We start from the raw sequence: 18,398 nt of genomic DNA on the forward strand, positions 1-18,398 counted from the left end.
AGGACGGACACAGAGAGGCCAGAGAGTTCCCACGCACTGTCACGGAGCAGGACGTGTCTGTGGGTCTAGAAAACATCATTTGCTCAAGATCGTTCACTGACTAGTGCCTGTTAGATTCAAAAGTAGCAATTGTTAACAGCGACCAGAACTAAGATCCTTCCTTTAAAGGAAAGGTCGGCGTCCACATGCTCGCGTACGGAGCTGGCGCCACATGGGGAGCAGAGGCTGTGCCCAGTTCGGCGGCTGGCGTGGTGAGGAGGGCACTGGAAGGAGAGGAGGAGGGGGAGGCCCGGTCCCTGGAGCGTCTGGGCCTAGGCAGCGTGGCGGCCGCACGGAGAGCAGGCACAGGGGCCCCTGACGGACACCGTGGGCCTCGGAACCAGCTGCCTGGCAACGTTTACCACCGTTACAGCTCTTACAGTGTCTCCGTGCCCCAGCATTACACCTGCAGCCTCGCCCTGGCCCGGCCCAGCCAGCCCTCACGAGCTCCCGAATTCAGCACTCGCAGGTCTGAAACGGAAAGTCCCGTGGGATTACTGGAAGGCTCCAAAACGAGTTGTGTAGGTCTTCACTGCCCAGAGACGCTTGGAAGAAACTCAAAGTCTGGTGGCTTAGCCCTACACACGGTAGGCTGTGTCCCTAAGCCAGAGGACTTTGGCCGTATTTCGTGGAACATGAATTTCTTACCTGAGGGCAGACCATTTGGTGATAGTGGAGAGCCCAGTCCAGAAACTCAGAGGACTTTCAGTGGTTGGGGTCATGGGGCCCTCCGTGCACATATGAGGTATTTGGGAGTCATGGGGCCCTCCGTGCAGACGTGAGGTGTTTGGGGGTCGTCGGGCCCTCCGTGCAGACGTGAGGTGATCAGGGGTCATGGGGCCCTCTGTGCAGATACAAGGTGCTTGGGGGCCATAGGGCCTTCCGTGCAGACGTGAAATGATTGGGGGTCATGGAGCCCTCCATGCACATGTGAAGTGTTTGGGGGTCTTTGGGTCCTCGTGCACACTCCAGCTGGTAACACAGATGCGGATATGAGCTGTGTGCTGATGGGACTTCGTTCTCAAGGGACCATCGGTTTGATGCAAAAACATTCATGGTGTTGGTTCATAATCTCTCCCAGGAGATCGATGGCAAGTGAGCCCAGCCCCACCTGGCCATGCATCTGAGTAGTGGGGCAGTAACAGAGGGTGGTGTGGTTTCCAAGACTCTGGCACTCACCCCAGGTCTTCAGACTGCACCCAGACTCTCCCTGCACCAGAAAGCAGGTGTGTCCCCTTCACGATTCCCCGTGCACCCTGGATGACGTCTGCCCCGTCGCAACTGTATTTTGCCGCCACGGCTGCCGTGTCCTTAAGGAAATGGTATGCCGAGTGTTGGTGACACAGAGTAAGTTGGGGCAGACATTATACATTAACCCCAGACACTCCCACAGTCTCCGGTCTGGAGCCGTAGGGTTTATGTGGACACTGAAGACTATGCCTTGACGGGAGGCTTTAGAAAGGAGCTTGAAATTGGGATGATTATAATGCAGTGGCCCCGTTATCCTTATTTTTGTAAAATAAGTAAAAACTTCTTTTTCTCCTCCTTTTCTCTCATCTGGGCAGTTAATCATAAGCCTTTTTAGTATAATTTAGATTAGGTTGATTAGCCAGACCTGCTCTGCAGTATAAACACAGCTAATGAATCACAGACTTTTCCTGAGGTCTTGCACCTTAAAGCACAGGCAGGACGCGGCTGTTCCTCAAGTGCAGAACCCGTGTCGTAGAGCGGTCACACCTCTCGAGAGTTTGCGGGAAAGCGGTGGAGAGATACAAGGACCACGCCACTTCAGAGGAGAAGAGAAGGACAGCATGTAGCTGAGTGGGAGATTGTATGAGTAAACGCTTTTTTGGTGGAGACAGCTAATGAAACCTGGCAGCGGCCCCGTGTTCCAAGGGCAGAGGGGCTGGGACTTCCCTGGTCCTTCTTGAAAGCACCCACGTTCAACTCCTGATGGACGGGTATGGTCTGAAACACTGGCCCATTTCGCAGATGAAGGGACAGAGTGAGCCTTTAAAGGCTCGAGTGTCTTGTAGAAAATCAGCAAATACACAGTCTTTATCTTCAGGATCTCCGCTCCCTGTTTGCTCCTCCAGTGTCCCCTGGTCCTCACTACCCAGACCCCGTGCTGTGGCCCGAGACCTCCCTCGGTGGCTCAGCTGTCATGCTGGAAGGGAAGGGACGCGGGCATAGCCTCTCCCGGGAGCTGTTTGGATTTTCAAGGAGAAGGCAGTACGTTGAGGGTGTGTTAGTGTCGCATAGTCTGCTCAGGGATGTTACGTAGGTTTTTCTCACTTCATCTCTTTGAGGTGCCTCAGTCTGCCGTTATTAAGCGCCCGACTTCGGCTCAGGTCATGATCTCACGGTTCGTGGGTTCAAGCCCCGCATCGGGCTCTGTGCTGACAGCTCGGCGGAGCCTGGGGCCTGCTTCCGATTCTATGTCCCCCTCTCTCTCTGCGCCCCCGCCCCCCGGCTCATACTCTGCCTCTCTCTTTCTCTTTCTAAACTAAGTAAACTAAAAAAAAAATAATAAAAATCACACACCCCTTTGACATTCATGTTGCCCCCATCTTACAGACGGGGGACCGAGGCTCAGCTTACTCACCCCAGTCATGGAGGCTGGGATGTGCTCCCTCCTGATTGGGCAGGTTTGTGCTCACCCCACAGGGGCCAGGAATCTGTGCCCCCAGGTGGGAGTGCGGACTGCACACCTGGACCCAGGCAGGTGGAGCTTCAAGTCCCCGAGGTGGGAGACAGAAACCTCAGGTCTGGTGGCTGCTCAGCCTTTGAGCTCCTGAGGTTTCCGTGCCTCGGGGGAGGAAGCCTGTCATGTTCCGGATTCCCATTAGAGGACATAAACTGCTGAGGCAGACACGCTGCCTGTGAGCCCGCCGTGTGAGCACCGTCCCTCCACGGCACAGTGTCAGAACACGCGCATTTGTGGCAGCTGGTCTGGGATGCGCTACCAGGGGACAGACGGACCCGGTGGCTGTCGGTACTGCCCCACTTGCCTGGTGTCGCCGGGGAGCCCATAGGACCGGCCCTTTGGGTGATTGAATGACACTGGGTGACCAGGCCGCCACAGTGTGACCCCGTCCTTCCGTGCCTAGTCCCAGGTCAGGGGCCACAGAGTTTGCTAAACCGGAACCAATCCGGAAGCCGAGGCTTTGACAACGAATTGCCACCTCGGTGGTGCGGTAGAGGCCGCCTGCTAGTCCCCGTGACGCGGGATGTATTCGGACATGACTTCCCTACAGTGAAGGGAGTTCAGAACCCTCTGATGCACCAGCCGGCGTCCTTCACGTGGGCACGGGACGGTCGGACTTCACCGGGAGAATCACCGTAAAAAATGCATTGTCAACTCCAGTAACGGTTCATGATTTATTACATTTCGTTGTTACAAAGACTTGAATAAACCCATAATTGCATGTAAAATTTATTATATAAATCTATACATTAAAATATTTCATAGCCAAAATGTCATATTTATTTTTATTTTCTGAAAGAAAGCAATTTCAAAGGTTTGATTTGTGGGTGGTTGTTTCGGAACCCGAACCTTTGTAAATACCCGCTTTCAGGACTACTTAGCCATAAAACTGAACTTTGATCTACAGCCCCAGGCCTAGCCGTTGTTCACTATTCCTCTGGGTATTAATAACAGTGAACACCGTTTGTGAAAACATGAAGATGAGGCTGGTCACCTATTACTCGCTGACAAACCGTGCCGAGGGCATTGTCCCTCCTGTGTGAGTTTCCTCCAGACCGTGGCCCCGAGCTCTCAGTGTCAGTCAGCAGGTGTCTGCTGGGTGGGAATCTCCAGCCCCGAAGGTCCACAGGTGTTGTGTTCGTACATAACAAGGAGGCAGCAATGCTGACGGAAAATACTCGGTTCAGTGAAGTAGTACGCATGAAAATATCATCTCTTCAATGATGCTTTGGGGGAATTTTAATAATGTAGGACTAGCACATGATGCGGTTAGAGGTATTTGGTCCTCTGGCCCGTTCCCGACGGGCCCAGGCCTCACGTGGCTGTTGTGCAGGGTGGGGTGGGGTGGAAGTGGCTGAAGACTCGAGGCCACTGCATCACAGGCTACACTCGACGCCCGGTGGCTCTGGGGCAGGACACAATTCCTGGTGCTACTCACAGGCAGAACTGGATGCAGAGCAAGCATTCAGGGAAGGCTTCCTGGCATCCATTTACATGTTAGTATGAACGAGTTGGGCATAGCTCTTTTATGAGCCCGGATTTCAATTCCAGAAAGGAATTTCCTAAGGATGATACTGAAGACTGTGGGCACATGAACGCCTAAGAACAGCACAGAAGCCAGGGAGAGGTAGTGCCAGTACCCACTTGTCTCCCCAGTATTTTCCCGAGTGTCTGCACGGCTTCAGGCTGACAGACAGGTGGCTGATGCCGGCATGCAGCACAGGGAGGGGGGACTCAGAGCCAGAGAGAAAGGTGGGGCCTGCCTGGTCTCCACACCCACACAGAGTGGTCGTGAGGTTGTTCTAGCTGAGGTATCGCGGGCACGGCACTGTGACCGTGGGCAGTCACACCGTGTCGCGTGTCTGAAAGTCGCTAAGAGAGCACCTCGTACGAGTGCTCATCTCACGAAAGGACTTCGGCAACGGCGTGCAGTGACGACTGCTAACGGGGCTTACCGTGGCCACCGCGTGGCCACGCGTGCAAATATTGACTCACTACGTTGTGGGTCTGAAGCTGATACAATGTTAAATGCCAGCCGTGCCTTATAGGGTTTTAGGTTAGTTACCGAAAACCCCGGAAGATCACCCTCCTCATTTCCGTGTTCAGGTAACAAGCACCCTCCTCCAAGGTGAGGTAACTGCAGGCAGGGAATGAGTGAGACAGCAGGCTGACTGTCTGAGATAACAGGCGAAAGGGGCGCCAGGGGCTGGGGGCCTGGATTTCCAGTGTGGGGTGGGTGAGGGACCACGGGCATCCCATCCGTGCAACTACCACCTCACCCCTTTCTTGGAAAGGAGCTCGAGGGGCAGGTGCCACAGGCTGAGCCGATGCGCAGTGTGAGACGTCTCTGGCCCCCCCCCCCCCCCCCCGCACCGTGTTCAGGGTCTGCAGGGAGCCCGGGCGCACCCATTCTCAGAGTTATGCTCAAAAGCTGCCGCTTTAGATGCCAGGATGCCCTACGTGTGTGTTGCAGACAGAAGGTAAGAAAACACACAAAACTACTCCTTTTTCACGTTACCTACAGACTGTAAATATCTGGAAAGCAGTTTTCTGTGCCGAACCGTGGGCCGGCACCTCAGAGGGCTGTGGCGACAGGAGCCACACGAGCTGCCAGCTTCACGGCCACACGTGGCAGACGCTCAGAGACAGACCGGCCAGCCGAGCGGACCAGTGGCTCGCTCTCAGTGGGCGTCTTCCTGAGCACTGATTCTCCCACTGTACGCACGAAGGACGGCACTGAGTAGACGCCGGTGTTTGACGGAGGAGGACAGAAGCTGTGTATCGTTGCCCTGCCGTCTTCAGTCCAGACCATCTCGTTCCAGTGAACAAGGAGAAATTCAGACGTAGGCTTCACCAGAGACTGTGGAACAGCAACTATCTTTATCATTTCTTTCGTACGTATAAAAGACTGTGGGCTGGTGGACCAGATCTGGAAAGCCCAGGAGGTTTAGAGGACGACAAAATGTCGCTATTGTCATCCCTCCAGTCAGCGACGGTCCCAATCAGCATCATGGTAAACTGCCTCCGGTCTGCCCTCCGAGCAACGCGGGGACCTCGAAGGACACAGGGTTTGCGCAATGCTTCTCCCGCACGCGTTACATCAGGAATCTCTCAAGTACTTGCAAGGTCTCTAACGGTCTACATTTTGTGCCGTAGTGAACCATTCTGCTGCAATCAATCCGATACCCAAAAGCCAAGGCTGCCGAGGTTTTTAGAGAAGAAACGAGCATCACTGCTTCCCTGCAGTCCCTCGTGCAAAACCCAGGGCAAAGACCCCTTGCTCTCCCCTCCTGCACATCACAGCACATTCCAGCTGACGTGGAAGTCATCCTACGGGGGGTGAACAGGCAAAGCGAGACACCAGGTAGTCACCCGGTATCGAAGATTAAGACGACATGCCAGATACACAATCTAAGAGTCTTTGAAAGTTAATATCATGGCTTCTTTTAATGTTAAAATGCCTAGAAAACTCCTCTCCAGACAGCTGGTGGTGTCACAAAGAGAGGGAGAGGAGGTGGTAATAGGCAGAGGATCCCCTTCCTCAGCTTCACACGAAGCCAATAATTCCAGGAGCACCTGCACACTGTGGGGCTGGGCTGGGTGTCCCTGCAGCCCAGGAACGCTGGCCACAGCTGACCTGTGGGGGGTTGGATGCCAGCTCTGTTGGCTTTAGTTGGAGAAGGAAAGGGTGGGATCAGGGCCTTGGATGAATTACTTTTGTTCATCCCACCAAGTTAGTGGTTCTCAACCCTGCCTGCCCACCAGACTGGCCCCTGGTGCCACGAAATGAACCCGCCCGGGCCTTGGAATATACTTTCTCAGATGATATCTCGTCATCGTTGATTTAGGGTTAATAGATAGGTTGTTAATCCCAGACTCAATGGTGACGTTGAGTTGAGGTGGAATCATCCTGCCAGTCCTGAAGTCATTAGAGCAGCTGAAAGGGCTCCTGTGAGTGGTCACGGACTTGGGTTAACTCTGTGGTGCTCGTGGGTTTGGTGGGTCATTACGTGTTGTTATGTAGTGTGGACTTACTAACAGGGTGAGGACATAGGTTGGAATTCAGGCCACAGCAAATGCCAGGGTTGTTGGTAAAACGAGGTGGCGAAGATAATGAGGGCGACAGCTGTACTGATGTTCATGGGAGCTGGGGTGGCCCCGCCAGCTCAGTGGGTTAATAAGTGGCCCTCGGTAGGTTAGCTGTGAGTCCCACAGCCGGGGCTACTGGTTGGATAAAGAGGCTGACCGTCTCAATAGTTACAAGTATAGGAATTAGCTGAGCATCTCCTTCAAGCCCCTCGGGGGAATCAAGCCAAGATTTAGCAGATGCAAGCACAGAGTGCCCTGGTAAAGTTGAGTGTCGGATAAACAACAGATACTGCATGGGACAGAACACAAAAAAATTACTCTTTGTTATCTGAAATTCAAATGTAATGGGGGGTCCTGTATATTACGCGGTGGCCCTGGCTAGGGACTCCTCATGAGCCAGCGTCAGAATGAGCTGCCCGTCAGAGACAAAGAACAAGTTTTGGTCCCCACAGTGTTCATGCTGGTCTCTGAGACATTCGTGTAATGTAGGTATGGGCAGTAATAACCTGAGGGAGGAAGGCCAGGTTTTTTTAGGCTTTATAAAAATGCCCCTCACTCTGTCTATAAAACAATATTTCCAGTTTAAACATGATGGACAAATCTTCATGCAAACTTTGGCATAAAACCTTATTAAATACAGAAGGTGGTGCAAAAGATTTAACTCCGCATGCGTTTGGAATGTAGACTTCAAACATATTATATAAAACATAATTAATGTCACTTTTGAAGTGAGTAATGTTCAACTTTCACAGCAGACAGGTATAGTTTCATCTCAAAGCCTTCAGATATTTAAATAAGAAACAGTCTGCTTTTCACTTCAGCATTTTTAAATCTTTCCCCCCAAGTCCAGAGAAATGCAAACGTTAAGTGGATGTTGTAGTTGGTCGTAACTGAACTCCTTGGAAGATGGTCTTGTGATTTATGTGAGTGCACGGTGGTGGGGTTGTGGTGAACATAACTTGATAAGCCTCCAGGCCTGAAAGCCAGGGCTGTGAGTGCTAATACCCACACAAGGTCTGCTCAGCTGCCTCCTGCTTTGAGAGCCTTTATTATCCTGGGCAGAGTTGGGGTTGCCTTGTTAGTGACTTTGAGTTGTTCTCTTAGCCTGACTTAGGTGACATGTAACTATTAGTGAAAATTCTGCAGACTTTAGGGGCAGCTTCTGCTGAGACTTGATCCTTGGTCCAAAATAAAATCGTGAGCATTTCTATGGCTTTCAAAGAAAAGCCATTAGTAATCACTATGGTAGCGGCTGATGGCACAGCTGTGAATGGAAGAAGGGGAAGCGAGCATTCAGGCTAATCAGTGTCTTTGTCCTAACAGAGCAGAAATGAATTCTTAATTTAAGCAGCCTTCAAATCCTGTCATTAGGGAAACGGCTAAAATGTAGGCTTGAGTATGCTTTTTTTAAAGTAAACTTTTAAAGACTGGAAGACTCTAGAAACTGGGCGGACTGTTGGATTGCTGAACTTTGTGGTTACTTCACTTTCTCAGTGGAGCTCACGGGGTCCTAGAAGCAGCTGCCAATTGTCATGCCTGAAGCCTGGGACCGCCTCGCACTCTGGGGTGTCACTGCGCCTGTGCCAGTAACACCAGTGACTCTTCGAGGCCCTGTGCTGTGCCCTTTCTGTCTATGAGGAGTTTCCTGACCGCAGCCACATGGCCAGGAAACTCAGCTTCACAGGGAGACTCATTGACTTGACCGCTCGCCTCCTCGCCTGGCCCCATCCCTTAGTCAATGCGCAGGTGGCGTTCCAGAGGGAGGCTGACACTGGTGGGGTGGAGGAGGCGGGGGGGCCAGATGGTGAGAGAGCACAAGTTTGCAGGCTCTGGATGGACAGAGGCAGCAGTTCCCGAGGGCAAGGCGCCCCATGACTTGGACAAGGCCTCTGTGAGCTGGGATGGGCCCCTGGGCTGCAGAAGGAACAGAACAGCCCTGTAGTGGGGCTGACCCCAAGGGAAGACCTGGGGTCAGCTGAGCACAGTGTGGGGGCAGTGCATGGCCTTTGGGGACATGAGCCAGAGTTTGAAACCTAGACATAACAGCACATCTTCCAATTCCACTCCCATCAGAGCAAAGCCTCCTGTCCCTGCAATAAAAGAAAGTGAATGTCTTCTTCAGACACTTAGATGAAGTCAGCTTCCAATGTCTGGCTGCTCTTGGGCTGCCACATGTGCCCTTCAACCCTGTGGTTGTGCAGAGGAGCCTCGTGGGTGTCAGCACAGAGGGCTCAGGAGCGGACAGCCCTCCTCACGTGCTTCCCACCCCAGTGCTGCTCTGTAGTTTGGGGTTCTGCATGGGTCGCACTTGGCAATGGGGCTGTCCCACCAAGGGGCTGTGCTCCAACATGCAGCATGGAGTCACGGTTCTGGTGAGGACAGGAGGGTTGCTTCACTGCTCTGGGACTTTGTCAGCTTGGTCAGGACACACGTCTGCCCTCCCGCCACCACTGGGGAGCTGCAGGGCTCACACACACACACACACACACACACACACACACACACACACACTGCACGGAGTGGGAGATGGGGCAGAGTGCCAAGCACAGTGGATAAAAACGTGGCATTTTGTTTCCTTGTTGTTTATGAGGTAGTGCAGTATTGGATTCCTTTATGCGGAGAAATCCAATATTTTCTTATGAGCAATTTCCCTTTTCATATACAAACATTGTTTTCCCTTCTACCTACTGTTTTGAAGCCTTTCCTGTTCCTTATTGTAGATTCCAAGTTAGCATGATTCAGAGACAACTATTCCCTTCCCCAAAGGTGTAATTTGTACCTGTGCTTACAAGGGTTCAAAACCCAGAGGTTGAACGCATGTGTCTTTTCTGAGCCTCGCAGTAAGAATTCACAGGTCAGGTCTTTATGAAATGAAGGGTCACTCATGGCTCACGCCTCCAACCAGCTGCCCCCACGCCGCGGCCTGAGAGATCCCTGAACTGCAGAGCCAGAGGCTGGGCTCGACAGGACTCTTCAGGGACATCACCCACCCTCCCAGACCCCGATTTCTGCATCCATCATAGCAGAAATGAGCAGGTGTCCACTGACTTCCGTGAATGTTGGACTTCTTGAAGTTTGTCTGCCTGGGCACCCTTGAGCCTAAGTGTCCCTCACCCGCCCAGAATCATCTGTCTCACCTCTTCAGCCCCTTTGTTCAGGGGGGTTACCTCATTCCAATACCAGTTCAAGACAGTGGGCTTCCTCTTGAGGAAGGTCAGCGCAGAAGCCCCTCTGAATCAGACACAGGTCATGGCAGAGGCATGAAGGGACCCAGAGACATGACAGAGGGAGCAGAACCAGTTGGGGCTGCTGGGAGCTGTGTGTCCTCAGGTCATGTACTCAGCCTCTCTGGGCCTCATGTTCCTCCTTGGAAAATGTCCATGCTGTGACCAGTTGACCTTGCTTGTGAGGACTGGCTGTGGGCAGATGCTGTGCTGCCTCAGTTTCCCTTCCAGCGAGTCTTACGGTGCTGACACCACTCCTGCGGTGACTGGGGGGGGTAGAAGCCATGATGCCTGATGGAATGGCCATGATGCCCTGTGGTTTACTGAGTGTCGCCCCCAATGATCTCAGACCCCTCCCTTGTCCGCAGGTGATTCCAGAGACGTGAGGGAACTTGCCCATGTCGCGTTGCGTCAGTGGCCACACCCAAGTGTGTGGGGTGCTCATCTTAGACACACGCCTCGTGCACGTAGAATTAAGTGTTGGCTCTGGAGAAGCATGACTGACACAGGGTCACACAAAGGCCTGATTACGATTCGCCCCAAGGTCGCAGCAGAAACTGGGTCCCGTGTCAGATGGCACTGATCTGGGTGTCATTTTCAGGATGACAGAAAAATAAGTTGTGAGGTGAGTCTAGTCAGAGAGGTTGTAGGCTCACAGCCCCAAGTTAGGGGTGTCCCTTCAGGGGTCATGGCAGCGAAGACCGACTTCATTACGTGCGTGTAAATATGTCGGTGGAGGGCTTCTAAAACTTTTCAGTCTGTGGCACATTTCTGTTTTTGCTAAGAAACCGCGACGGACGTTTTCACTTGATGTCAGATGGGCATTTCGTTTCTAGCACTGAGTACCACTCTCACTCTCGCAGCCCGTGCCGCCCCGGCCCCTCCTGGCCGTGGAAGGCACAAAGCCAGGACGCTGGGCCAAGGCGGCCCACGGCCACCGGGTTCAGAAGGTCGGTGCAGAGCAAGCGGAGACGCTGGCCCAACACGCTGCCCACGCTTCTTTCTCAGGTGACATTTGCCTTAGTGACATTGGTGAGGCAGAGGGTTCCCTTCCCGAGCACGGACAGGGCCAGAAGAAAGATCCCCGAGAGGATGTGCATGCAGGTGTCCCTGGATCGGGCCCAGGGATCGAAGCCAAGGCCTGTGAAAGCGGGTGTCCGAGCAGGACGGTGTGGCCTGCCCCCCTTAGCTCGTCCGTCGCACGTCCGATGGCGCTCAGGGTAGATGCTGGGGACGGCAGGGCGGCAGGCACACAGGCACTGCCCGTGCATCTCCGCGGCACTGCCGTCTGGGTCAGGTTCCGGCTGGGAGATGGTGCAGATACGGTGAAAACACATTTAAGCTGAAAGACAAGGCCTGGTTGGGTGAGGCGGGACGGGAGCCACTGCTTGTGCCCACACACACTTGAAGCGAAGCCTTATCAGCTAGGAGGCCAACCAGAGCCAGAAAGCTTGAATGCGTTTACCCCCAACCCATATCCTAGTTTTCTAACCGTGAAGGGTTCGCCTGGTTAACCTGCTTCTAGGCCTTGTTCAATTTTGGTCTGATAAAGGACAAGAGCAGAGGCAAAATCGGCAGTTAATCATTCCCACCTTTAAAAGTCAGGACCGACTGGGGCGCTGGGTGGCTCAGTCGGTTAAGCATCCAACTTCGGCTCAGGTCGTGATCTCGGGGTCTGTGAGTTCGAGCCCCGAGTCGGTCTCTGTGCCAACAGCTCAGAGCCTGGAGCCTGCTTCAGATTCTGTGTCTCCCTCTCTCTCTGTTCCTCCCCTGCTCGTGCTCTCACTCTCTTAAAAATAAATAAATATTAAAAAAAAAAAAAAAGTCAGGACCGACCTTCAAACCCACTCACCGTCATCCGGGGAATGTTCTCGAAATAATGCGACAGGCCCGTGTTCAGCTGCGGCTAAAGCTTTGTGAGTGCCGTGTGAGCTTTCTGTCGGTGGCCTGCGTGTGCTTGGTGTGTTTGCAGGCCGGCCTCTCGTGCGTTTGATTTCCACAGCCGGCTCAGCGTCCACTCACCCTTCCAGTCCGTTCTGCGGAAGCTTGCCCTATGTTGCTTTCTGCTGTGTACGTGTGTGTCTGAGCGAAGGCGAACGAGGTCTGCAGGCGGAGGCTGGCTGTTTTGGTTTATTCTCCTAATTCCATTCTTCCCCAACTAATGCAGACTGCTTCCAAGTTGGCCGCCCGGGCTGCGTGACCACGGTCGCCATGGCAACTGTATTTCATTAGAAGTGTGCATTTTGTTGCATTCGAGTTCTCAAGAGACGAAAGCACAGCCGTGTCTGGTCTAATGTTATACCTAACGTGCTCATCTGACGGGCCAGCTCTGGAGCAGACCAGTCACCAGCAGGAAGACACAGCTCCAAAGTGCACAAAGTGGCTGCTGCTGTGGGAAAATGGGGCGTGGTCAAATCACGTTAAATGACTTTAATGAGCTGTCTTGTAAATACTTGATTGACCCAGTTCACACACTACTCATATACAAAAGTATAACACATGTCACTTTTAAAGCAACGGCCGGAAGATCCCATAACATGAAATTCCACTGCGGGTTTGCGTGAGAAGTGCCCGTCGCCTCGGGACCATCTCTCATTGCCAGCCTTGCATCTGCCTTTCTTAACGTCCTGTAAACGTACGGAAAATGCTGATTTGCTGAACCGAAGATGGTGACAGCCCATGTGGGTTCGATCACAATGTACTAGAATGAATCCTTCTGCAGGCGACAGCATGGTTAACCATATTTAATATTGCTAGCAGGATCTAAGCGTGGAATATTTATTTGCCTTAAAACTTACTCATGAACACCGGAAGCCTGCATAAGTGCACGTAGAAAAATCATATTTATGGGATATGTGCCAAAGTATGTATTTACTACGTACGTAACGTATTGCCAGAAGAGACCTTGCCTGAAGCTGCCTGTCTCCATATGGAGATTAGCCAGCTATGCCTCTCACCTCTGACTGGGTGTGGGGGTCCGGGTGGAGGCTAGGGCAATCCAGGTGGAGGCTAGGGCAGCAGACTGCTCTAATCTGGTGCCCCAGGGGCCAGCTGGGTAAAGAACCCAGGTCCCTGCACCTCCCTGGCCCTGCCATCCCATCTGGGCAGGAAGGGCAGTGCTAGATGACCCCCAAGACCTTTTACCCCCACATGATGATGTCACTGCAGGCACATGCTGTCTGCTTTTGCAGTATATGCCACTGAGCAACTGAACATCAGTGCCAGTGACCTGACATGGTCTCCCAACAGAAGGAGACAGATTTCATGTTTGGGATGTCGACCTTAAGATTAACTAATGGTAGGCGTGAACACGGTAACTGCAGGCTTTGAATATTGCTGAAGGAGCCTCAGTGTAGAACTTTATGGACAAGAGAGGTAGTGTCATCCTGGGCAGTGCAACGCTCATCCAGGATTCAAGGGGCTGGAGGTGGCGGAGGGGGGGTGGGGGATGGAAGCAGAGTGTGGCCGACTCTGCAGACGAAGTCTAATAAATCTGCAGAAGAGCTCAGACTTATTATCTGTTATTTATTAAACCCAAGGTATAGCGGAGACTCACGGACGCCCTGCCCGGGTGGACACCTGCACGGGACAGCCATGCACCACGTTCCAGTGCTGTGTTCATAGAGGGGGCGCCCGTGCCAAGGTTACAGCCTGGCAGGGACCTCTGAGCAGTGCCCTTGGAGCAAAGAGGCGCGAATCTCTCGTGTTTGGGCATTGGGGGTGCGGCGTGTTGGGGACGCGCTGAGCTAACTGCCATCCACTCCTGAAATGTATTAAAGAGTGACTCTCTCTCTCTCTTGCAGAGGAAGAGGGCGGGGACCTGGTCCAGCCGGGCATCAGCTTTCCGGGGCCGGCAGAGGAGGATCTAGGTAGAGTACACAGCTCGGCCCCGGTGACTGCACAGATCAGACACGGCGGGCACGCCCCGGGCCGGGTGGCGCTCTGCACCTCACAGACGGGATCCCCACCGCAAAAACGGGTTAAGCAAGCGTGTGACTTTGCGCGTCCTAATTTCAAGAACGGAGTAAGATGTGGTGAACATTTTAAATAGTTTGCAAACATTATGGAAGCTGTAGGTGAGAACACGTTTGCTCCAAATCACCACAGATGAATCGCTGAGGCAGCTAACTATTATTAATAATCATCAAGCTGTTGGCATCATTGATACGTGTGTGAGATGGCACCTCTCGCCTTTGCTCCCTTGTGACTAAAACTAGCTCTCAGTGGATCTGAGGAAGGGAAGAGCTCCTCATTTATGGTTCTTACGAGCTCTTTCACCCGACTTGAGACAGCAGATTACTGCAGGCCAGCCCAGCGCACACCGGGGTGTGGATGCTGAGTGTGGCACGTGCCCTCTTGCCCGTAAGCTCCAAATTACCGTCACAGCGTATTTCCTGTAGAGATTTTCTTTTTATGCCACATCACAGACACAATCGAGCCAGTGCTCTTTTTGGCCATCTTCACTTGACGTGGATCATGCTTACATGAAAAGGGGCCAGTATTTCTGTAAGACATGTGGAGTGTTGAATAAATTCAACATCCAACAGCAACTGAGGAAATACGCCCTACCCATGGCTCCATGCTGTCTGCCCCACGCTGTGCGATGGCCTAAAAGATGCCAAGCTGTTCTCCCAGGTCACCGATGGTCCTGGGCTGTCACAGCCCTCGGGGCTGAATTATGGAACATAAGGATGGTTTATGCTTGAATTTGAATTTTTCCTAATTTATTTCAGACCTTTAGCCAGTGAATCTATTGCCCATTTGATTGGCTTAAAGAATAATATTGGAAAGTCAAAGAGGCCATTTGTATAAAGCTGTGATTTCTTTTAAAGAAAATTAGGGGCACCTGGGTGGCTCAGTCGGTTAAATGTCCGACTTTGGCTCAAGTCACGATCTCGTGGTTTGTGCATTCGAGCCCCGCGTCGGGCTCCGTGCCAACAGCTCAGAGCCTGGAGCCTGCTCCCGGTTCTGTGTCTCCCTCTCTCCGTGCCCCTTCCCTGGTCACACTCTGTCTCTCTCTCTCAATAATAAGTATTAAAAGAAAATTTTAAAGAAAATCAGAAGCAAAAAAAATTTTCTTTTCAATGAGATTATAAATACAGATTTAGTTGTAGAAGAGTAACTATTTTCCACTGTGATCAAGTTCAAAATTAACTTCTAACTTGCCGTTCTAAACAAGCCTTTCTTTACTCAGAAATATGCAAACCAGGTTATCTTTACTTCTTACTAGAGAGCGAACTGACTCCTTTGGATGGGCGTGCATTATTTTTTGTTCCACTCGGTGGCCCTCTCCGTCACCCCGAGCAATCACCAGGAAGCAGGTCTAAAGAGGCGTCCGGTGAATGTACGATTCCGTCAACTTTTGTGTCACTGGGACTTTGGCGGTTCACCTGCACTCGTGCTGTATCTGGACATCTTTAGATCACCATGTGCCTGTGGTGCCGGTTCCTTTCCGTGACCACCTCAGAACAGGGGACATGGGCCAGAACAGAGGAGGGATGTGCGTCTTTAAGCCACATTTTGTGGCCGGCAGGGATTTGGTGCCGACAGTCAGCAGCCAGGAGGAACTCAGGGGAGAGCCAGGGCACATCCCTGAGAGCTGGTCCACCTTGGGGGAGACGCCTTTTCTCGGCTAAATCACGGCACTCTGGGCCTTGTGTAACACGGGACGGTGTCCTGGAGGAGCGTAGATGACCAAGCAGCGGCGCAAAGCCAAAAGCTTGTGGGGATCACATTGGAAGCACAGGTCCCACCGTGTTCTTACTGCCGAGTCCCAGACGGGGAGTTTAAATATGTTCCTGGTCACGCGAACGGAGTGCGGAGAGGTAAGTACAGGGATTGAAGGGGTCAGAGCGTCTCACTGGCAGCATGACATGGGCTGCATTGTACAGACACAAGGTATTTTGTCGTGTTGGTAAAATATGCACAGCATAAAATTCATCATTTTGACCCCTTTTCAATGTGTGTGTTCGGGGACGTGGAATACGTTCACAGTCACCCAACAGGGTGATTGTCACCCGTCCCCAGATCTCTTCCCATCTTCCCAAACCCAACTCTGCACCCAGGAGCAGGTACTTCCCGCCCCCCCACCCCATCCTCCTCTCTGCTTCTGTGAGTTTGACTATTTTAGATTCCCGGTCTGAGCGGGGTCATGCAGTATCTGTTGCTCTGTGACTGACTTCTTTCACTCTGTAGAATGCCCTCAGGATTCGGCCATGTCGTAGCACGTGACAGAACTTCCCTCCTTGTTAAGGCTGCGTAATACTCCGTCGTGTGAATCGACCACATCCAGTCTGCCCCTTCATCCCTTAATGGACACGTGTGTTACCTCCACCTCTAGGCCACGATGCGTAATGCTGTCAGGCGCACAGACTCTCTTCAGGACCTTGCCTTTGTCTTTTAGAATTGCTGGATCCTAAGTTTGTTCTGAGGAACCTCCGTACTGTTTAGGGACAGAAAGTGTTTGGTGAGCCGCTTGTGTGGTCTGGCCGTGAGGGGATGACGATTACAAGCACGTCAAGACAGTTGGATTTTAGAGGCGGAAAGAAAGATGAGGATCTGGGGAGCGTCGGCCACAAGGAGCTCGCAGACACACATCCAGTTTTCCCACGCGTGGTGCTGAACGAGCAGGCGTGGCGTGACTTGGACCCACGCGGAGGTGGCCCCGGTCGGGGACGTGCACCAGTGGGTCCGGCCATCCTTCTCAGCCCGTTCACCGAAACACTGGGTGTCCACCGTGGTTCTCACTAGCCGGAGCCACCTGGGGAGTATTTAGAAATAGGGAGACCCGGTGCCGCGCCGGGACGTTCCGATGCGTGGTTGCCTCTGAGGGTTCCCCGCGTGACTCGAGTGCGGCCCGGGGCAGGGAACGCTGGTGTCAAGGGCACAAACGATGCTCTACTCGACAGCAAGGAAGGCGGCTAGGGCGGCTCAGCGGGAGGAAGGGGGGCAGGGCTGAGTCACATTCCCGCTGCTGCTAGAGTCGCTAATCAGGAACAAATGCCAACTCGTAGACTTTTTCTTTTTTTCAAGTCCCCTCTGCCTGTAGCCCCTGAAGCGGATGGGCCTTTACAGGTCTTCTGTCTTGAACGCACGGCTCTCCCGCTCTCCTGCCCCACATCCACGTTAACGGCCGTGGCCGTGGAAGGAGGACGCATCGTTTCTGAAACGTGTGGCCGCTCCTCGGGGCAGCTCGGGCCACATCCGTACAGCGGTGAGCTGACGGGAGGGGTGAGCAGTGCTCATTGCAAATCCCAAAATTGTCCCTCGTGACAGACAATTGGGTAAAGAAATAGGAGAACCGGCTCCGGCTCCTCCTGAGCCCCACGAAGGGTGCACGCGTGCTGCGGAGCTCACATAATGCAGCGTATGGAAGTAGGAAGATAAAGCAGGTTGCTTTAGAACTAATCTGAAGTCAGCGGTAAAAGCGAATTGATTTAGCACCTTCTCAATGACTACAAGGGAAGAGCCCACTTCTCCCAGGGAAAGGGTTTGAGGGAAGACCTTCAGACACACTGAGATCAGATTGCTCTCTCTGCCGGTCATTTTCGTGACACCGTTCTCTTGAACGTTATATTTAAATCAGTTGTAGAGAGTTGCCAGTTTATAAGCATTTAGAGGACTGCAATATTGGCCTAGATTTTACGCTGGTAAGTCAGCTGCAAAGTGAATTTTTTTTTAAAAGGCGACATTAAATGATGAAAGAAGAGTAGGTACATATTATATGAGACACGACACAAGGAAAAGGGGTGGACTCTGCAATTTAAAAAAGTACTTGAATGTTGAAGCAATAATTACCGACACAGCCTTCTGTGGGGCAGGTGCATATGTGGGGATATAGTCTTGTCTAGTGCCCCCCCCCCCCCGTTATCATTTCTGGTCTGCACACCATTTAACCACTTGCACGTCACACAGTATTTAATTACACAAAACTTATTTTCAAGGAACTCCCTTTTTAGATGGGGCGCCCGGGTGGCTCAGTTGGTTGAGCGTCCTACTCTGGATTTTGGCTCCGGTCATGATGTCAGGGTCATGGGAGGGAGCCCCGGGTCGGGCTCTGCAGTGACTTCACAGAGACTGCTAGGGATTCTCTCTCTCCCTCTCTCGCTCTCTGCCCTTCCCCCACTTACATGCTTGCTCTCTTTCTCTTTCTAAAGGAAAATGTTTTTTCTTTTTAAAAGAAAAACTCCCTTTTTAGAGATTTGTATTTTGTGTCCTTTTATAAACACGCCTGGTCATCTTGTAGACATGTAGCTTTGTAACTGGATGGACATCCACACTTATTTCCTTAAGGGAAGTTCCTAGAAGTTTCTAGAAATAGTGGAAATGGTGCCATGTTT

The 18,398-nt window shown here is 52.4% G+C and overlaps 1 protein-coding gene across 8 annotated transcripts in view; it reads left to right on the plus strand.

The window, feature by feature from the left end:
* Positions 1-18,398, plus strand: part of DLGAP2 (DLG associated protein 2) — a 788,462-nt gene that overhangs the window by 607,176 nt on the left and 162,888 nt on the right. For 6 of the 8 annotated variants that reach the window (XM_040489789.1, XM_040489787.1, XM_040489792.1 and 3 more), the window contains one exon: positions 13,863-13,928. The exons of the other annotated variants lie outside the window; for them this stretch is intronic. In XM_040489789.1, the coding sequence (XP_040345723.1) occupies positions 13,863-13,928 (66 nt within the window). The remainder of the gene's footprint in view (positions 1-13,862; positions 13,929-18,398) is intronic. 8 annotated transcript variants of the gene reach the window in all.

Source organism: Herpailurus yagouaroundi, unplaced genomic scaffold, assembly GCF_014898765.1.
Source record: "Herpailurus yagouaroundi ecotype Mexico unplaced genomic scaffold, PumYag 181, whole genome shotgun sequence".
NCBI lineage: Eukaryota > Metazoa > Chordata > Mammalia > Carnivora > Felidae > Herpailurus > Herpailurus yagouaroundi.